Genomic DNA, 16,251 nt, shown 5'->3' on the forward strand with positions numbered 1-16,251 from the left:
TCCCCCAGCTGTGGGCCTTCCAACCTTCTAAGTATTCCTTTATATGTGGTTCAGAGTTCTGGGACCATCCCCTGAACCTGCTTGGTCGGGTATTCTGTGTTGTTGTTGGCGGAGCTCTCTGCTATACGTCCACCCGATCCGCCATCTTGTTTGTTCTCCTGATAGGCCTATTTTAACTGTTATTATGATACAGAAGGAATAATAAATTTACATTTCTGTAACTGAAAAGTTTTGAAGAGCAAAGATGTCAGTTTGAAGACTAATATGATCCAAGCCATGGCATTTTTAATAACCTCATATGCATGTGAACGTTGGATAGTGAATAAGGAAGACTGTAGAAGAATTGATAGATTTGAGTTTTGGTGTTGGAGGAAACTATTCTAAGTACCATGCCATGGGCTGCCAAAAGAACAAACCAATCTGTGTTGAAATAAGTACAGCTAGGGTGCTCCTTGGAAGCCAGGATGGCCAGACTTTGTCTTTCATATTTCAGACCCATTGTCAGGAGGTACCAATCACTGGAGAAGGATATCATGTTTGGTAAAGTGGAGGGTCAGACAAAAAGAGGAAGACCCCCAACAAGATGGATTGGCACAATGGCAGCATCAGTGGACTCAAACGTAGAAATGATTGTGAAGTTGGCTGAGGATTGGGCAGTGTTTCATTCTGTTGTGCATAGGGTTGCTATGCGTTGGTACCGACTCAATGGCACCTAATAACAACAAACTGAAAAGTAAAAATAAGCTTGTATGAAACTAGAGAGAGTATGTGACCTCTACATTGCCATAAACATTTGGCGTTTGCTGATGTTGGTCATTAGTGTATAGTGTGTGTCTACAGGTACATGGTGCTTGCTAGTGTTGGTCATTCGCTTGAGGATCCCTGTAAATCAAGACTGCTTAAGAAATAATTTGGAGTCAGTGAGAGTAAGCAGTGCTGAGAATGAGAGTTAAATTGGCTGGGAGGAAGGCCTAGGGAGCTGTTCACTTCTTCCTTGGGCTCTTTTCTGTTCGTTCACTATGGTGTACTCACCACAGCCTCTAGCTGTGTTTTCCTCTTCTCCCTGCATATGACAAGCTTAGCCATAGGGGGGAAATTTTTTGTCTTGAAGCATTTAATGTTGGATGAAGTTTTAACCATGACTGCTTTGGTCACATGTTTAAATCGAATTCTTCAAAAGATATGAACTAGTTTTCATTAGTCCTGAATGCAATATGGCTTTTGGCATACATAAACTTAATGTTTTTAGTTCCAGTAATCAAATGGCCTACATTGTAGCCAAAACATGAAGGCGTCCAGAAAGTGAAAGCTGGTATTATATTAATTTAGTAGGAATCCTGTGTACAATTTCAAATGTTTGTAAAATGTCACTGTGAATTTCCTGTTGTCTTTTAGTAAGGCTTCAACAGAAAATTTTCTCTTGCCAGAGTTACTGACCATATTGATATAATGAAAACCTAATTTAAAAGAGAGTCATTTCAAGCAAATTGAATTACTTAGGAAATGGTTTAGAATAGGTATGAGTAACTTGTTGTTAAGTGCCTTCGAGTCGGTTCCGACCCAAAGTGACCCTGTAGAGAATTTCCAAGGAGTGGCTGGTGAGCTTGAACCGCTGACCTTGCAATTCAAAGCAACATTGCAGTCCAGTGCACTAAGCAACAGTGCCACACCAGGACTTAGATGGCACAAATGAGAAGTCAGACTTTAATACTCAACCATTGTACTGGAAACTCATTTTGTTATTCTAGACCCTTGCTAGTCAGGATGGTCCCAGGAGCTGTAAGTAACACTGGCATCAACTGGGAGCTTGTTACAAATGCAGAATTTCGGCACCATCCAGACCCAAGGGATCAAAATCTGCGTTTTAACAAGATCTCCAAGTGATTTTTATGCACATTAGAGTTTGAGAAGCACTGGTCAAAAGGATATCAGTACAAACCAATCACCTGTTCAGTATTTAGAATTCTTAGTCTCACAACCCTAGAACATGGCAATACATTAGTAAGGCACTAGATCACTATAATCTTTGGTGTTTTTGAGAATATGTATATTGAAAAAAAAAAAATGAAAAGAGTTGTTGGAATTTTGCTGTAAGGGACTCAAATTAGTCCTTCTTACTAACCCTTATCCACCACCGTAAAGGATTCACCTGTCCCAAGTGAAGAAGACAGTGGCTTCCACTTGGATTATTTAACTCACAGATAGCCTAAAGTTAAAGTTTAAATGTCCTTCTGGCCAGAAGCAGATGACTTCAGAAGTATTCAGTTCCTCCCAAGATCATGGAAAAAGAGCTCATACAAGCCCTTGAAAGGACTGTTGTTGTTAAGTGCCGTCAAGTCAATTCCAACTCATAGCGACCCTGTATAGGGTCTCCGAGGAGCGGCTGGTGAGCTTGAACTGCTGTTCTTATAGTTCAAACCGACCTTGTAGTCCAGTGAATTAACCCTCAGTGCCACACCAAAACACTGGTATAGTTCTAATTTACAGAAAAAATGTGGTAAGAATATTTGCTGCTGAGAGAATGTATCGAGTTATGCCTTTCTAAAACCTTGAAATTACTGACAAGTGGGTGTGTGTCTACAGGTACATGCATGTGTGGTGCAGTGCATGGGTCTGTGTGCTGTGCACTTGTGTATGTGTGCATACATGGTGTGTGTGGTGTGTCCATAGCTGATGTGGTGTATGGAGGGGTTGCATGCTTGGTGTTCCCGTATATGTATGTGATGTATGGATGTGTTTGTGTATACGTGTGTGGGTTATGGGCAGTGTGCATGTGTGTGAAATGTGTATGTATGTGTGGGGCTGTGTATAGTGTGTGTACATGTGTGTGCAGTGTGTCGGGTGTGTGTGTCTCAGTGTTGCATGGGGAGAAATGCTGGCGAGTGGTGATACTAAAGGCAGTGGCCTGAGACTGAAAAGCAAGAGTGACAAAGGACTTCAATGTGTATGTGGAGAAGTCCCATTACTTTCCTTGGTTCTGGTGAGCCCTGCCTGTCCAGGAGAGCTGGGGAAGCTGCTAGTTATCATTAGTATAAGCACAGGCCATTGTTTCATTTGTCTGTTCTAAGTTTTCCAAAATTCACTGCACCTATCTTTAGAAATATTCAAAGAATATATCTGAATATATGGATGCTGTAATATTTTAACTAATACCCAACATTTGTTCTTTTAATCCTTTAAAAAGAACCTCTCAGGGGGGAAATAATGTTAAGATGCTTGGCTGTCTTTTGAATCTTGGTTTCCCTTGCATACCATTGTAAAATAGACACTTGAGGGAGAGAGAAAGGAATAGCCAGAAATATCACCATAGAATGCTTGTAAGTCCATCTTATGTCTATAATTGATCAGAATACCTAAAATGGGGGCTAAAACGTGCCTAGTGAAGGAGGCTTCCTGCAGAGCCTCTGCATTGCATAAGACCATAGGTGAAATCCTGAACCCCATCCAGAATCTTCTCAGGTGGGAAATCTCCACTTGAAAGGACAAGCAAACTATCCTGGAGCAGCTATAAGAACAGAAGATACTTCTTTTTTTTTTTTTTAATGTTTTATTGTGAATCTGAAGATTCTTCTTGAAAGAAACACCAACAGGGAAAATAAAAAACAATAACATCAGTCCCCTCAGAGTAAACCCCCTTCCAAAACTAAGACTCAATGGGACTGCATGCTCTGATGGGTGACCACGTTCGCCACTGACACGGGGAAGTGAGGGAAAAACAGCTATAAGGCTGTGAGCTAAGCCCTGCAATTGTCAATAGACTCCTGTGAACCCAAGTAGAGACCTGGTTGGCCAGCAGTGTGGCAAGACCTGGGGACTCTTGGGCCCAGAGTCAGTGACATAGCCATGGAGGACTGGAGTGGAGGGTGAAGTGTCCAGTGGATAAGAAGAGAGGGCATATCCACAAGAGCACCCACACATGCAGATAATACCCATTTGACCTAGCCTCACTGACTGGGTGATCAGAGCTCAACTAGAAGAAGAAAGAAGAGGGGAAAAAAGGAGTAACTTGATACCATTAGATGAACTTGACCTACACCTATGAATGCACTAGCTCAAAAGAGGGAACAAATCTTCGCAGCAGGATTCATTCCCACCCTCTCCATACACAGAGTAGACAGAGATGGGCATCTTGGACATTGACTATCCAAAATGGGGGGGGGGGGGGGGCTACAAAGGCAAGAAGTGACTGGCTTACAAGCTTTCAAGAGGGAACCTAGATCCAGAGAGCAGTGGAGCAAGGTAGAATCTCCACTGAGTAGTATCCAATCTGTGTAGGCGGGACTGATTAAAGGAAATACAGATAGGTCTCTTGTGATACAAAGGTGAATAATTATTACCAGGACTGATTGTGAAGGTTGTAAATGTAAAAGTGGGCATTTTGTGGCAAGGAGGGGAGTGATTGACTTTGCAGGCAGGGAGCAGAGGTCCCTGGAACCATGAAGGGAGAAGAGCGGAGAGTGGAACCCTACCCAGAGAGGCAGCGATCCCAGAAATGGAGGCAGAGATGAAATGGAGAGATGGAGCAGCTGGGGACTTAGGACCCAGGGAGGAAGGGGGGCTGTATGCTGATGACCAGGGGGGTGGTGGGGGGAACCAGGCTTATAGGATGTACCCTTTTGTTTATGGGTGATGCGTGAAGGGGATTGTAACCATGGCAGTGAAACAATATATGATAGGATGAATGTAAAAATGATGCTCTCCCAAGTAAACTGTCACATAATTCACAATAAAACTTAAAATAAATAAATAACAGCAGTTCGACTGACTACTACAAGAACAAGCAAGTTGCTCGCCCAGGAGATATCAAGACAAGTGGTCGGGATCCCCTCAGGACAATACACAAGCAGACATGCACTCTGACTGACATGCACTGTGACCATGTTAGTCACAAATAAGGGGAAATGAGGCATATACAGCAGTGAAGCTGCGAGCTAAGTCCTACCATGTTCAATAGACTCCTGTGAACCTGGGTGGAGCTCTGATTGGCCAGTAGTGTGGCAAGACCTGGAGACTCCTGAGATCAGAATCAGTGACATAGCCACAGAGGACTAGAGTGGAGAGTGAAGCCTCCAGCTGATAAGAAGAGAGGACATATGCATAAAAACATCCACACTTGCAGATAATACCCACTTGACCTAGCTTCAATGGATTGATGATCAGAACTCCACTAGAAGAAGAAAGAAGAGGGGAAAAAAGTAATCTGATACAGTTTGATGAACTGGACCTACACCTATGGATGCAGTAGTTCAAAAGAGGGAACAAATCTTTACAGCGAGGACCATTCCCACCTCCTTGATACACAGGGTACACAGGAATGGGAAACTTGGACATTGGCTACCCAAAATGGGGGTGCTACAAAGGCAAGAAAGCTTTCAAGAGAGAGCCTAGATCTAGAGGGCTAGGAGGAAGGTAGAATCTCCACTGAGTAGTATCCAGTCTGTCTGGGTTGGGCTGATGAAAGGAGCTGGGGATAAGACTCTTGTGGTACAATCATGAATAATTGATATCAGGACTGACTGTGAGGTTTGAAAGTATAAAGGTAGACGTTTTGTGGCAAAAGGAGGGGAGTAGTTGACTTTGCAGTCCAGGAGCAGAGGTCCCTGGGACCATCAAGGGAGAAGAGTGGAGTGTGGGGCCCTACCCAGAGAAGCAGTGACGCCAGAGACGGAGGCAGAAACGATGACATGGAGAGATGGAGAGAAAGGGGCTGTGTACTGATGACCAAGGGGCAGGCTTGCAACCTTTGTTTGGTTGATGCATGGAGATTATAACCATGGCAATGAAACTATACGACAGGATGAATGTAAAGCTAATGTTCTCTAATGTAAACTATCACCTAATTCACAATAAAACATTAAAAAAAATTTTTTTAATAAATAAATAAAAGAACCCCTCTTCTTATGCTTAGCACAGAAATCTTTGCAAGTGTAGAAAAGTATAAGGAAGACAGTATAAATTACTCACAATCCCACCATATATGATTAAATGCTATATATTAATATAAAATAGACAATTTATACACTACATATAAACACACAGATATTCTGTGGTATTATATACATGATATTTGTATGGCACTGTAGGATAAGCACTGGACTCCAAACCACAAGGTCGGGGGTTCAAACATACCAGCCACTTCTTAGAAATCCTATACAGAGTCACTATGAATTGTAACCTACTCAACATCACTTAACAACAAAATCATATACTCATACAATTTGTATCATATTGACAACATTTGTTTTTTTTTCTCCCTTCCCTACCACCCCTGGTAACCTTCACGTAATGTTTCTTTTAGCATGACACCTCTTCTTGACTTTTTTACAATAGTGGTCTCATACAATATTTGTCCTTTTGTGAATGACTGATTTCACTTAACATAATATTATCCAGGTTCATTCATATTATGAGGTATTTCATAGATTCATCTTTATTCTTCAGTGATGTATCGTGGTGCTAAAAGAACTCAAGGTTGATGGTTCAAACTCAATAGCTGCTCTTCGAAAATCTTATACAGGGTTGCTGTGAGTCAGAACTGACTTGACAGCACTTAACAACAACAACAACAATATACCAATAAAACAATAAACAATGTTTATCCATTCTTCAACTGATGGATATTCAGGCTGTTTCTGTCTTTTTACTACTGTGAATTTATTGTTGTTAAGTGCTGTCGAGTCAGTCCTGACCCATAGTGGCCCTGTATAGGGTTTCCTAGGAGCATCTGGTGAACTTGAACCTTGCAGTTCAAACGACTTTGCAGTATGGCACATAACCCACACATGGGTGTGCATCTATCTATCTATTTATGTCTTGGCTCTTATTTCTTGAGAATATATGCCAAGTAGAGGGATTATTGGGTTATACAATATTTTCATTTCCATATGTTTTAGGAAGCATCATACCATTTTTCACAGTGGTTGGACCATTTTAAAATCCCACCAGCAATGTAGGAGGGTCCCAGCCTCTCTAAACCCTCACCAACATTTGTTGTTTTCTGTGTTTTTGAACTTGGTCCTGGTGTGGCACTGTGGGCTAATGTATCAGACTGCAAAGTCATTTCACCTGCAAGGTGGTGGTTCAAGCTCAGTAGCTGCCCCTTGGAAATACTATACAGGGTCTCTATGGGTCGGAATCGACTCGACTGCACTTAACAACAACAACAACATTGATTCTGAGGTAAGATGATATCTCATTGTTGTTTTGATTTACATTTCTCTAATAGCTAAAAATTGTGAATATTCATGTATTTGTCACCTGCCTGAATGTCTTCTTTGGCCAAATGTCTGTTTTTGTCCTGTACATATTTTTAAATTTAGAGTGTTTGTTTTTTTCTTGTTGAGATATTGAAGTTTTCTCTAAATTTTAGAGAGCATTCTCTTGTCTGATATGTCATTGCCAAAAATTTTTTTCCAGTCTGTGGGCTCTCTTTTTACTCTTTTGGTGAAATCTTTTGGTGCATATAAGTGTCTAATTTTTAGGAGGTCCCAACTGTGAGCTTTCAGTTATGTTAGATAGTGTGGATATGCTGTATATGGGTGCTCCTAAGTTTGTCCCTTTTTTTTTCCTTCAAGTTTTTATTATGGATTGATTGTAAGTTTACAGGGCAGATCATCAGTTTTACATTCAACAAATCATATACCTGGTTTCATTACAATGATTACATTCTCCTATACACTTTAGCTCTTAAAAAAAAAAAAAAAAAGCACACTCAGGCATATATAATAATTTACACCACCAAAGGGCACATTCTGCAAGTCTGCCTCCTGGCCACCAGCTCTTAGTCCCTCTCTTCCCATGAATCTAGAGTCCTCAGCTGCTCCCTCTCTTCATATCCCCATCTCTGCCTCCATCTCTGGTGTAGCTGCTTTTTTGGATAAGGTCCCACATTCCACTTGTTCTCGTCTCCCTTGATGGTCCTCGGGTCCTTTGTTTCTGGACTATAAGATTAACTGCTCCCTCATTTTTGTTACAAAACTTCTACCTTTACAATTGTGAGAGTCGCAATTAGTCATGATAACAATTACTCCCTACTGAATCATAGGATTCTTATCCCCATCTTTTTTAATCAGACCCATCTAGACAAGATGTCAACTATTCAGTGGGGACTCTTTCTCCCCCCCACCACACTCTTAAATTAAATTCCCTCTTGAAACCTTCATGCCTTTATCGCCCCCTCCTTTTAGGTAGCCAATGTCTAAGTTGCCCATCCCTATCTATCCTGTGTACAGTGGGGATAGCATTGATACTTGATGTGAAGACGCCTTCCCTCTCTGTTGGTATTTAGAGTTACTACCTCCATGAGTATAGATCAGGTTCATCAAGTTGCAGCAATTTACCCTTGTTTCCTATATAAAATAGTGTTTATTTTCTTATCTTCCTCTAGTTGAGTTGTGATTATCAAGCCATCGAGGCTAGGTCACATGGGTACTGTCTACAAGTTTGGGTGTTCTTGTGCCTCTCCTCTCATTTCATATCAGCTGGATGATACACTCTTAGCTCTACCCTCTGTGGCTATGTCCTTGTCCATAGGCTCAGGTGTCCCCAGGTCTCACTGCACTTTGGACCAACCAGCCCTTCTTCTTCTCCCTCTTATCTCCAGGTCAGCAGGAGTCAATAGACCATGGTTGAACTCAGCCCATTTCTTCATTGCTGCCTTTCCCCCTCTTCCACTCACCAGTAGACGAATGTAGTCGCCAGCAAGCTTACATGCCTGCTCATGTGTTCCTTTTGAGTTTCAGTCTTAGAGGTGGGTTTGTCTTCAGGAACTTGATTGCTTGCCTTGATGACTTCCCGGCAAACAGCTTGCTTATTCTTGCAGTAGCCAGTCATACTGACATTTTTGTTTTGGGTTTTCCCTGATGATCCTTCTTTGAAGATGCATCTCCTGATGCTCTAGCTATTCCAGGCTGGAACAGCTTGTCTGCTTGTCCTTTCTAGTGGGAATGTTCCACCTCAGAGTTTGTCCTTATTTTTCACTGATAATCTTTATAGTTCTAGGTTTTATATTTAGGTCATCAGTCCATGTTTTTTTTTTTGTTGTTTTTTTTAATGTGGTGTGAGATACGGTTCTTGTTTCATTATTCTGCAAATGGATTTCCAGTTTTGACAGCACCACTTGTTGAAGAGACTATCTCTTCCCGATTTCGAAAGATCAGTTAGTCATGTAGTGTTGTTAAGTGCTGTTCAGTCAGTTCTGACTCATAGTGACCTTGTGTAGGGTTTTCAAGGAGCAACTGGTAAGTTTGAACTGCCACCTTGCAGTTCAAATTAACCTTGTGGTCTACTGCTTATCCTACAGTGTGACACTAGGATTCCACAGGTGGATGGATTTACTTGTGGGTTCTCACTTCTGTTCTATTGATATGTGTCTTTCGTTGTACCTGTACCAGGCTGTTTTAATACTGGGGCTCTGTAGTAGGTTTTGAGATTGGGAAGTGAGAGGCCTACTTTATTCTTCTTTTAAAGTAATGCTTTGGTTACCTGGGGGGTCTTTTTGCTTTTCATATAGATTTGGAGATTTGTTTTTCCATGTCTTCAAAGAATGATAACGGAATCGGGGTTGGGATTGCTTTATAGCTACAGATCGCTTTGGGTAGTGTTAACAACATTGTTTATGGCCTACTTTTTCATTGAAAATATTGCGAGGATTTCCCGTTATAGTTAGTCTTAACAAATTTTTAAAGATGACATGTTGTTGTTGTTGTTAGGTGCCATCAAGTTGGTACCGACTCATAGCAACCTTATGCACAGCAGAATGAAACACTGCCCAATCCTGGGCCAACCTCACTACTGTTGCCACGCTTGAGTCCATCAATGCTCCCCCTTGGCCAATCCATCTCATTGGGGTCTTCCTCTTTTTCTCTGACCCTCCGCCTTACCAAACGTGATATCTTTCTCCAATGATGACATAGTCTCCATAAAATATGGATGTACTCGTTCCTTTTTTTTAAAAAAAACATTTTAATAGTATTGGACATTTGTGTTATTTGGGGATATTTTATGAATACAAAATGCTGACACAATATATACCACTGTATGCATTTCTGATTTATTCCACAGGGATAAATTTCAAAAGAGAAATGGGAATTTTGCATCAAAGAACAAGAACATTCATAAGAGTTCAATATAGATTGCCAAATTGTTTTCAAAAAGGATATACCAATTTATAAAATTCCTGGTGGTGCAGTGGTAAGGCTCACAGCTGCTAATGAGAGGTTGGCAATTTGAATCCACCAGTGGCTTCATGGAAGACACAGGGGTGGCAGTCTGCTTCTAGAAAAAGTATAGGCTTGGAAGCCCCATGGGACAGGTCCACCCTGTTGCTATGAGTGGAGCTTAACACAATGAGAACAGGCTGTTGGTACACTAATTTATTTAAATACTAAAAAAGTATTGCTGCTGTTTTTGCTGTTAAGTGCTGCTGAGTCAGTTCCGACTCATAGCGACCCTGCATGTGGTTTTTGAGGAGCATCTGGTGGATTTGAACCACCAACCTTGCAGTTAGAAGTCCAGAGCTTACTCTACAGCGCACCAAGACCCCAAAGAGGATATTAGACTCCCACAAATTTTTCTATTTAAGGATGTGATTTCCCTAATGAATGTAAGTTACTTTCACATGAGAGTGAGATGGAATACTTTGTATGGAAATAAGCAAATTACATAAATCATTTTTTAAAATAAGGGCAACTACTGTTACTTTTTACTAAAAGTAACTATATAAGTTATTTTCAGATGAGCTAAAATATTGATGTATGATTCCTAATTTTTGTCCAATCAAGATATTTTACATATTAAATTTTATTATAATAAAATATATCTTTGTTCTGAAGAGTATAACGCTAACAATATCTATTGTTTACATTGATCACTTCCTTTGGGTCAGGCCTTAAACTGTGCATTTTGCTACAAGTATTGTCTCATTTAATCTTCTCAGTAAGCCTAAGAGATAGGCATTATTATTATTATTATCACCATTTTACTGGATAAGTTAAGGGATATGACCTTATAAAGGTAACTAACACAGCCGATAGCTGTCTTTACACACAACTTCAGCGATGTCAGTCACCTTACATGTGGATGATACCGCCTAGAAATGTCCAGTACCCGGACTACACAATTGTACATGGCTGGCCTGTTATTCTGGTTTGTTACCATTGAATCAGTACCAACTCATGTCCAACAGTATCAATCTTAAGTGCAACAGCATGAAACACTGGCAGATGCAGTGTTAGTGCCATCCTTAAGATTGTTGTTCTGTTTGAGACCGTCGACCCAGTTGTAAGGCTTTTTGTTTTCTTTGTTTTGAGGTAGAATTCATACTGAAGGCTGTAGTCTTTGACCTTCACCATTAAGTGCTTCAAGTCATCTTCACTTTCAGCAAGCAAAGCTGAATCTCACTTTCAACAAGCAAGGTTGTTATCATCTGTATAATTGCAGGTTGTTAATAAGTCTTCCTCCAGTTCTATGTTGTGTTCTTCTTCAGAGAGTCCAGGTTCTTGAATTATTTGCTCAGCATATAGATTAAATAAGTATGGACAAAGTATACAACCATGATGTACAACTTTCCTGATTTTAAACCACACAGTTTCCCCTTATTTTGTTCAAATGACTGTCTTTTGGTCTGTGTTCAGGTTCTGAATGAGCACAACAGATTGTTCTGCAATTCCTATTTTTTGCAGTGTGATCGTAATTTGTTATGTTCCATACAGTTAAGGACTTTCTAGGCATTGTTGTTGTTGTTGTTGTTAAGTGCCATCGAGTCGGTTCCGACCCATAGCGACCCTGTACAGGGTTTCCGAGGGTGTAAATCTTTACGGGAGTAGAAAGTCTCATCTTTCTCCCGCGGAGCGGCTGGTAGTTTCGAACCTCTGACCTTAAGGTTCGCAGCCCGATTCGTAACCACTACGCTACCAGAGCTCCTTGTTGTTGTTAGTTGTTATTAAGTCAGTTCCAACTCATGGCAACCCCGTGTGTGTCAGAGCAGAACTGCTTCATAGGGCTTTCATGGCTGGGACCTTTTAAAAACACATCACCACGTCTTTCTTCTGAGGCATCTCTGAGTGGGGTCAAACCTCCAATCTTTCAATTAGTAGTCGAGCACTTACCAATCTGCAGTAACCAGAAACTCCCTTTAAGCCATAGTTTTGGAATGTTCTCATGTGCATTTTGAAACTTAAAAGTTAACAGATATAGAAAAGGAAGATTATTATTCTGGTATCAAAGTTAATAGATGTGGGGAGAGATCTGAAAGTCTCCATTTTAGTAGGCTCACAAATGGAGTTAAAAGTTCCAATAGTCAAACTTTGAACAAAGAGCAGAGAATTCAAAGCAAATTCAACTATTCTTTCACTTAGAGATACATTTTCCAAGAGTAAGATTCTATGAAATCTCAGACGAGAAGTATTTTATACATGATCTTGGATAGATATTTTAGAGATGATCTTGTTACAGATGTCTGCTTTTTCTGGGGTGTGCACAGTGTTCAGTGATTCACAGAAACACTGGTTCCCAAGAGCAAAGTTTACAGTCTGAAGAAGGGTACCCATGAAATGAGTAATGCAAACCATGGTGTACTCTGAGGGTGGCTTAGGTGTTCATTGCCGGTTGCTCACACAGAAACCTAACACCTACAAAATCCTGTTAATCAATAATCGTAGAAACAAAACAAAGAAAACTTTTCTATTCATAAAACCCAAGAAAACAAAAGAATAATCACTGAAAACTTCTTCTTTTTTTAAACCCTATTGACACAGAAACCACAGAAATCTCACCTGATTGGTCCAGTGGGTCCCTCTGGTCCTTCCATCTCATAGGAGTAAACGGTGTCCCATTTAAAATGTAGATTCCAATCAAAAGCTCCCCTAACAACAGGAAAGGCTTTGTATTCCAGGGTCATAGCATCAATAATATCAATCAAAGGGCAAACCACGATGTGAGGGTCTTTGGAGATAACAGCCAGCAAGGGCTCCAGCCAAAATCTATTCACCTCGCAGTGACTATCCAGGAACACCAGAACATCCCCTGGAGAGGCAACCAAAGTCTAGTGTTAGGCCACATGGATGAAGGCTGTGTATTTACCATATATATGCTTGGCTCAAAAAATGTTTTTCTTTCAGTTGGAAGGAGACAACATCATCTTAAGTCGTTAGAGAAATGTAAATCAAAACTACAGTGAAATATCACTTCATACCCACGAGAATGATGCATCGGAATCCTGCTACATTGCTAATGGGACTATAAAATGGTGCTGCAGTGACTTTGGAAAATTGTTTGGCAGTTCATCAAAATAAAAAATGGAGTTATCATATGGCCCAGCAATTCTAATAGGTTTCTAACCAAGAGAAATGAATGCTTACATTCCCACAAAATCTTGCACACAAATGTTCATAGAAGCATTATTCCTAATAGCAAAACAGTGGAAACAATTCCAATGTCCTTCAACTAATGAATGGATAAGTAAAATATACTCAGATTCATATAATGGATTAGTATTCAGCAATTAAAAGGAATGGTATGCTGGTACATGGCTACCACATGGGGGAACTTTGAAAACATTATGCTAAATGAAAGAAGCCAGACACACAAAAAGCTACATAGTATCTGATACTATTTAATAAAATGCCCAGAATAAGCAAAAGGTTCTTAGGTGGTTCAAATGGATTGTTTTTGAAAGGCCTGGGAATCTGTTTCTATAGTTTACAGTCAAGGCAACCTATTGGGCAGTTCTACTCTGTAATACGTGGGACCTTCATAAATCAGAATCTATTGAATATCAACAGCTTGGGCTTTTGTTGAGTTTGTCATTTATTTATTTGAGGGATATAAAGTAAAGTAGATTAGTAATAATTTAGTGCTTTGGTAGGAGAATGGAATCAGGTGGAATGGGGAATAATTGCTAATAGTTACCAAGTTTTATTTTTTGTGTGTGTGTGATGAATTGTTCTAAAAGTAGATTGTAGCAATGGTTATACAACCCTGGGAATATGCTAAAATAATTGAATTATGCATTAGGCAAATCTGCTGCACAAGACCTCTTTAAAGTGTTGAAGAGCAAAGATGTCAGTTTGAGGACTAAAATACGCCTGATCCAAGCCATGGTATTTTCAATAACCTCATAGGCATGTGAAAGTTGGATAGTGAATAAGGAAGACCGTAGAAGAATTGATACATTTGAGTTTTGGTGTTGGAGGAGAATATTAAAAGTATCATGGATTTCCAAAAGAGCAAGCCAATCTGTGTTGGAAGATTTACAGCCAGAGTGTTCCTTGGAAACCAGGATGGCCAGACTCCATCTCTCATACTTAAGACATTATCAGGAGAGGTCAGTCCCTGAAGAAGGGTATCATGTTTGGTAAACTGGAAGGTTAGAGAAAAAGAGGAAGATCCCCAATGAGATGGATTAGCACTGTGGCGACAGCAATGGGGTTAGGCTAAGCAACAATTTTGAGGTTAACGTGAGACGGGGCAATGTTTTGTTCTGTTGTACATAGGGTCACTATGAGTCAGTGCTGACTCAATGGCACCTAACAACAACATTGAATTGCATACTTTGAATCAATGAATTGTATGGTCTATGATCTATAAATAGAACAATATACCTGTTAAACTATATCATTAGGAAAGAAAGAATCACATAGCAAGGAAAGAGTACCTCCTCTGTCTCTTAATATATTTTTACATAAAATTCACAACAGAATTTTCAGTCTTTAAAAATGATCTAACCCTATACCTCAGTTCAAATGACAGGTAACTTACCTATCCAATCGTGGCTGTACACACTTGATTTACCAGTATATTGAACAAACAGGGCTCACGGCAAAAAGGAACTTCATGTCATTCTTCCACTGTTCATTGAAGTCCATCAAGAAGGAAAGGTCATTCCCTACTCTTGGTGCAAACCAGAATTATGCTTGGGGCTTTTCTGGTGACTCTGGGATAATTGGAAGTCTTATAGTCACAGTAAGGCAAAAAACACAGTCTCGGTTCTGAAGTTAAAATTTCTATATTGTGTTGTAGTCGATGCTCCCTTACTTCATGCAGCACTAGTTATTGCCCTGGGAAGGGCATTTGCTTTTGAGTTAAAATAGCATGATTGTCTTCTTTTCACTTCCTTACTCTTCTTCTCCAACTTGCTCTACCTATGGTGTCTGAGCTCGCTAAGGGCCAAAGTAAGACCAGAGAGGAGAATGGAAGGGGGCAAGAAAGTCCTTACTTGATTGGAATTGTGGGAAGGATGTTTGATGCATTCTGAGCTGAGTCCTTTTGTGGTATGACTGTGATTTCGTTATTTTGAGGATCCCTCTTAACATCTTTGTTGGTCTTTTTATATGATGTTCCCATGACCTGGGCAAATGTGATCTGTTTTGGTGTTCCTGAATACTTGCTAAATTCCTTAGAGTCCTATGTTCAATCCCACTTCTTTGCTGAGATCTGCTCATTGCATTAACCCTACTAAATCTTCCTTAAAGCTGCACAGCAATCTGAAGTTCTTTCAATCTAAACCTCATTCCTTTCCTCTCTCCCTTCAGATATCAAGTCTGAAGCACCCTCATACAGTATTTCATCTTCCTTTCCTCTTTATTCTCCACCAGAATTTCCCCCAGTAAACTTTCTCTACTCAGTCTGTCTTGCCATCTGCTTCCCAGAGGACCTGAACTGACACCCCATATTTGCTTTTGAGTTCCCTATGAGATAGGTTGAAATCTTTCTTGGAGCTGTACTTCAATCTAGTTGAACAGTTGTGCTTTCCTTATCCCATTACAGGCATTGTTCCTATGAGCACACCCTAATAAATTTCCTGCATGTAGCCCTACATCCCAAATTTTACCCCCTGGGCTAACATGATGGCTCCTGGAAAAGCATATCCTACATTTGAAATAACAAATTAGTGTCTCGAAGTAGACTACTTTGAGACAAAAGATTAATGACTCGTACAGCAGAAATACATTTCCATTTTTCTGTGTGAGGCAGCAGAGACACAGTGTCTTGTGTGGATTCCTACATACATGGGCATGAAGATTTCTGGGTACAGATGCTGGGTCATGTCCTGAGATGCTCATACCTGAAGCAAGAGATGCTCCAATCAGCTTTGCTCGGATCAGACCCTCTCTCTTTTTGTTTCTTATCAATTTAATCTTTCCTCGAAAAACTTCCAGGTGATAGTCTAGCTTTTCTTTCAAGTCATCTGGAAAAAAGAACCAAAACTTGCTAATTAATAAACAACTTCTACAGAAATGGAGCTCTGGTAGC

At 40.3% G+C, this 16,251-nt stretch overlaps 1 protein-coding gene across 1 annotated transcript in view; it reads right to left on the reverse strand.

The window, feature by feature from the left end:
• The window catches only part of GALNTL5 (UDP-N-acetyl-alpha-D-galactosamine:polypeptide N-acetylgalactosaminyltransferase-like 5), a 68,929-nt gene that overhangs the window by 33,302 nt on the left and 19,376 nt on the right, over positions 1–16,251 (reverse strand). Inside the window, exons 4-5 of the mRNA XM_006873701.1 lie at positions 16,064–16,186; positions 12,774–13,023 (exon numbers count right to left, since the gene is read on the reverse strand). Coding sequence (XP_006873763.1) covers positions 12,774–13,023; positions 16,064–16,186 — 373 coding nt within the window. The remainder of the gene's footprint in view (positions 1–12,773; positions 13,024–16,063; positions 16,187–16,251) is intronic.

Source organism: Chrysochloris asiatica, unplaced genomic scaffold (genome assembly GCF_000296735.1).
Source record: "Chrysochloris asiatica unplaced genomic scaffold, ChrAsi1.0 scaffold00249, whole genome shotgun sequence".
NCBI lineage: Eukaryota > Metazoa > Chordata > Mammalia > Afrosoricida > Chrysochloridae > Chrysochloris > Chrysochloris asiatica.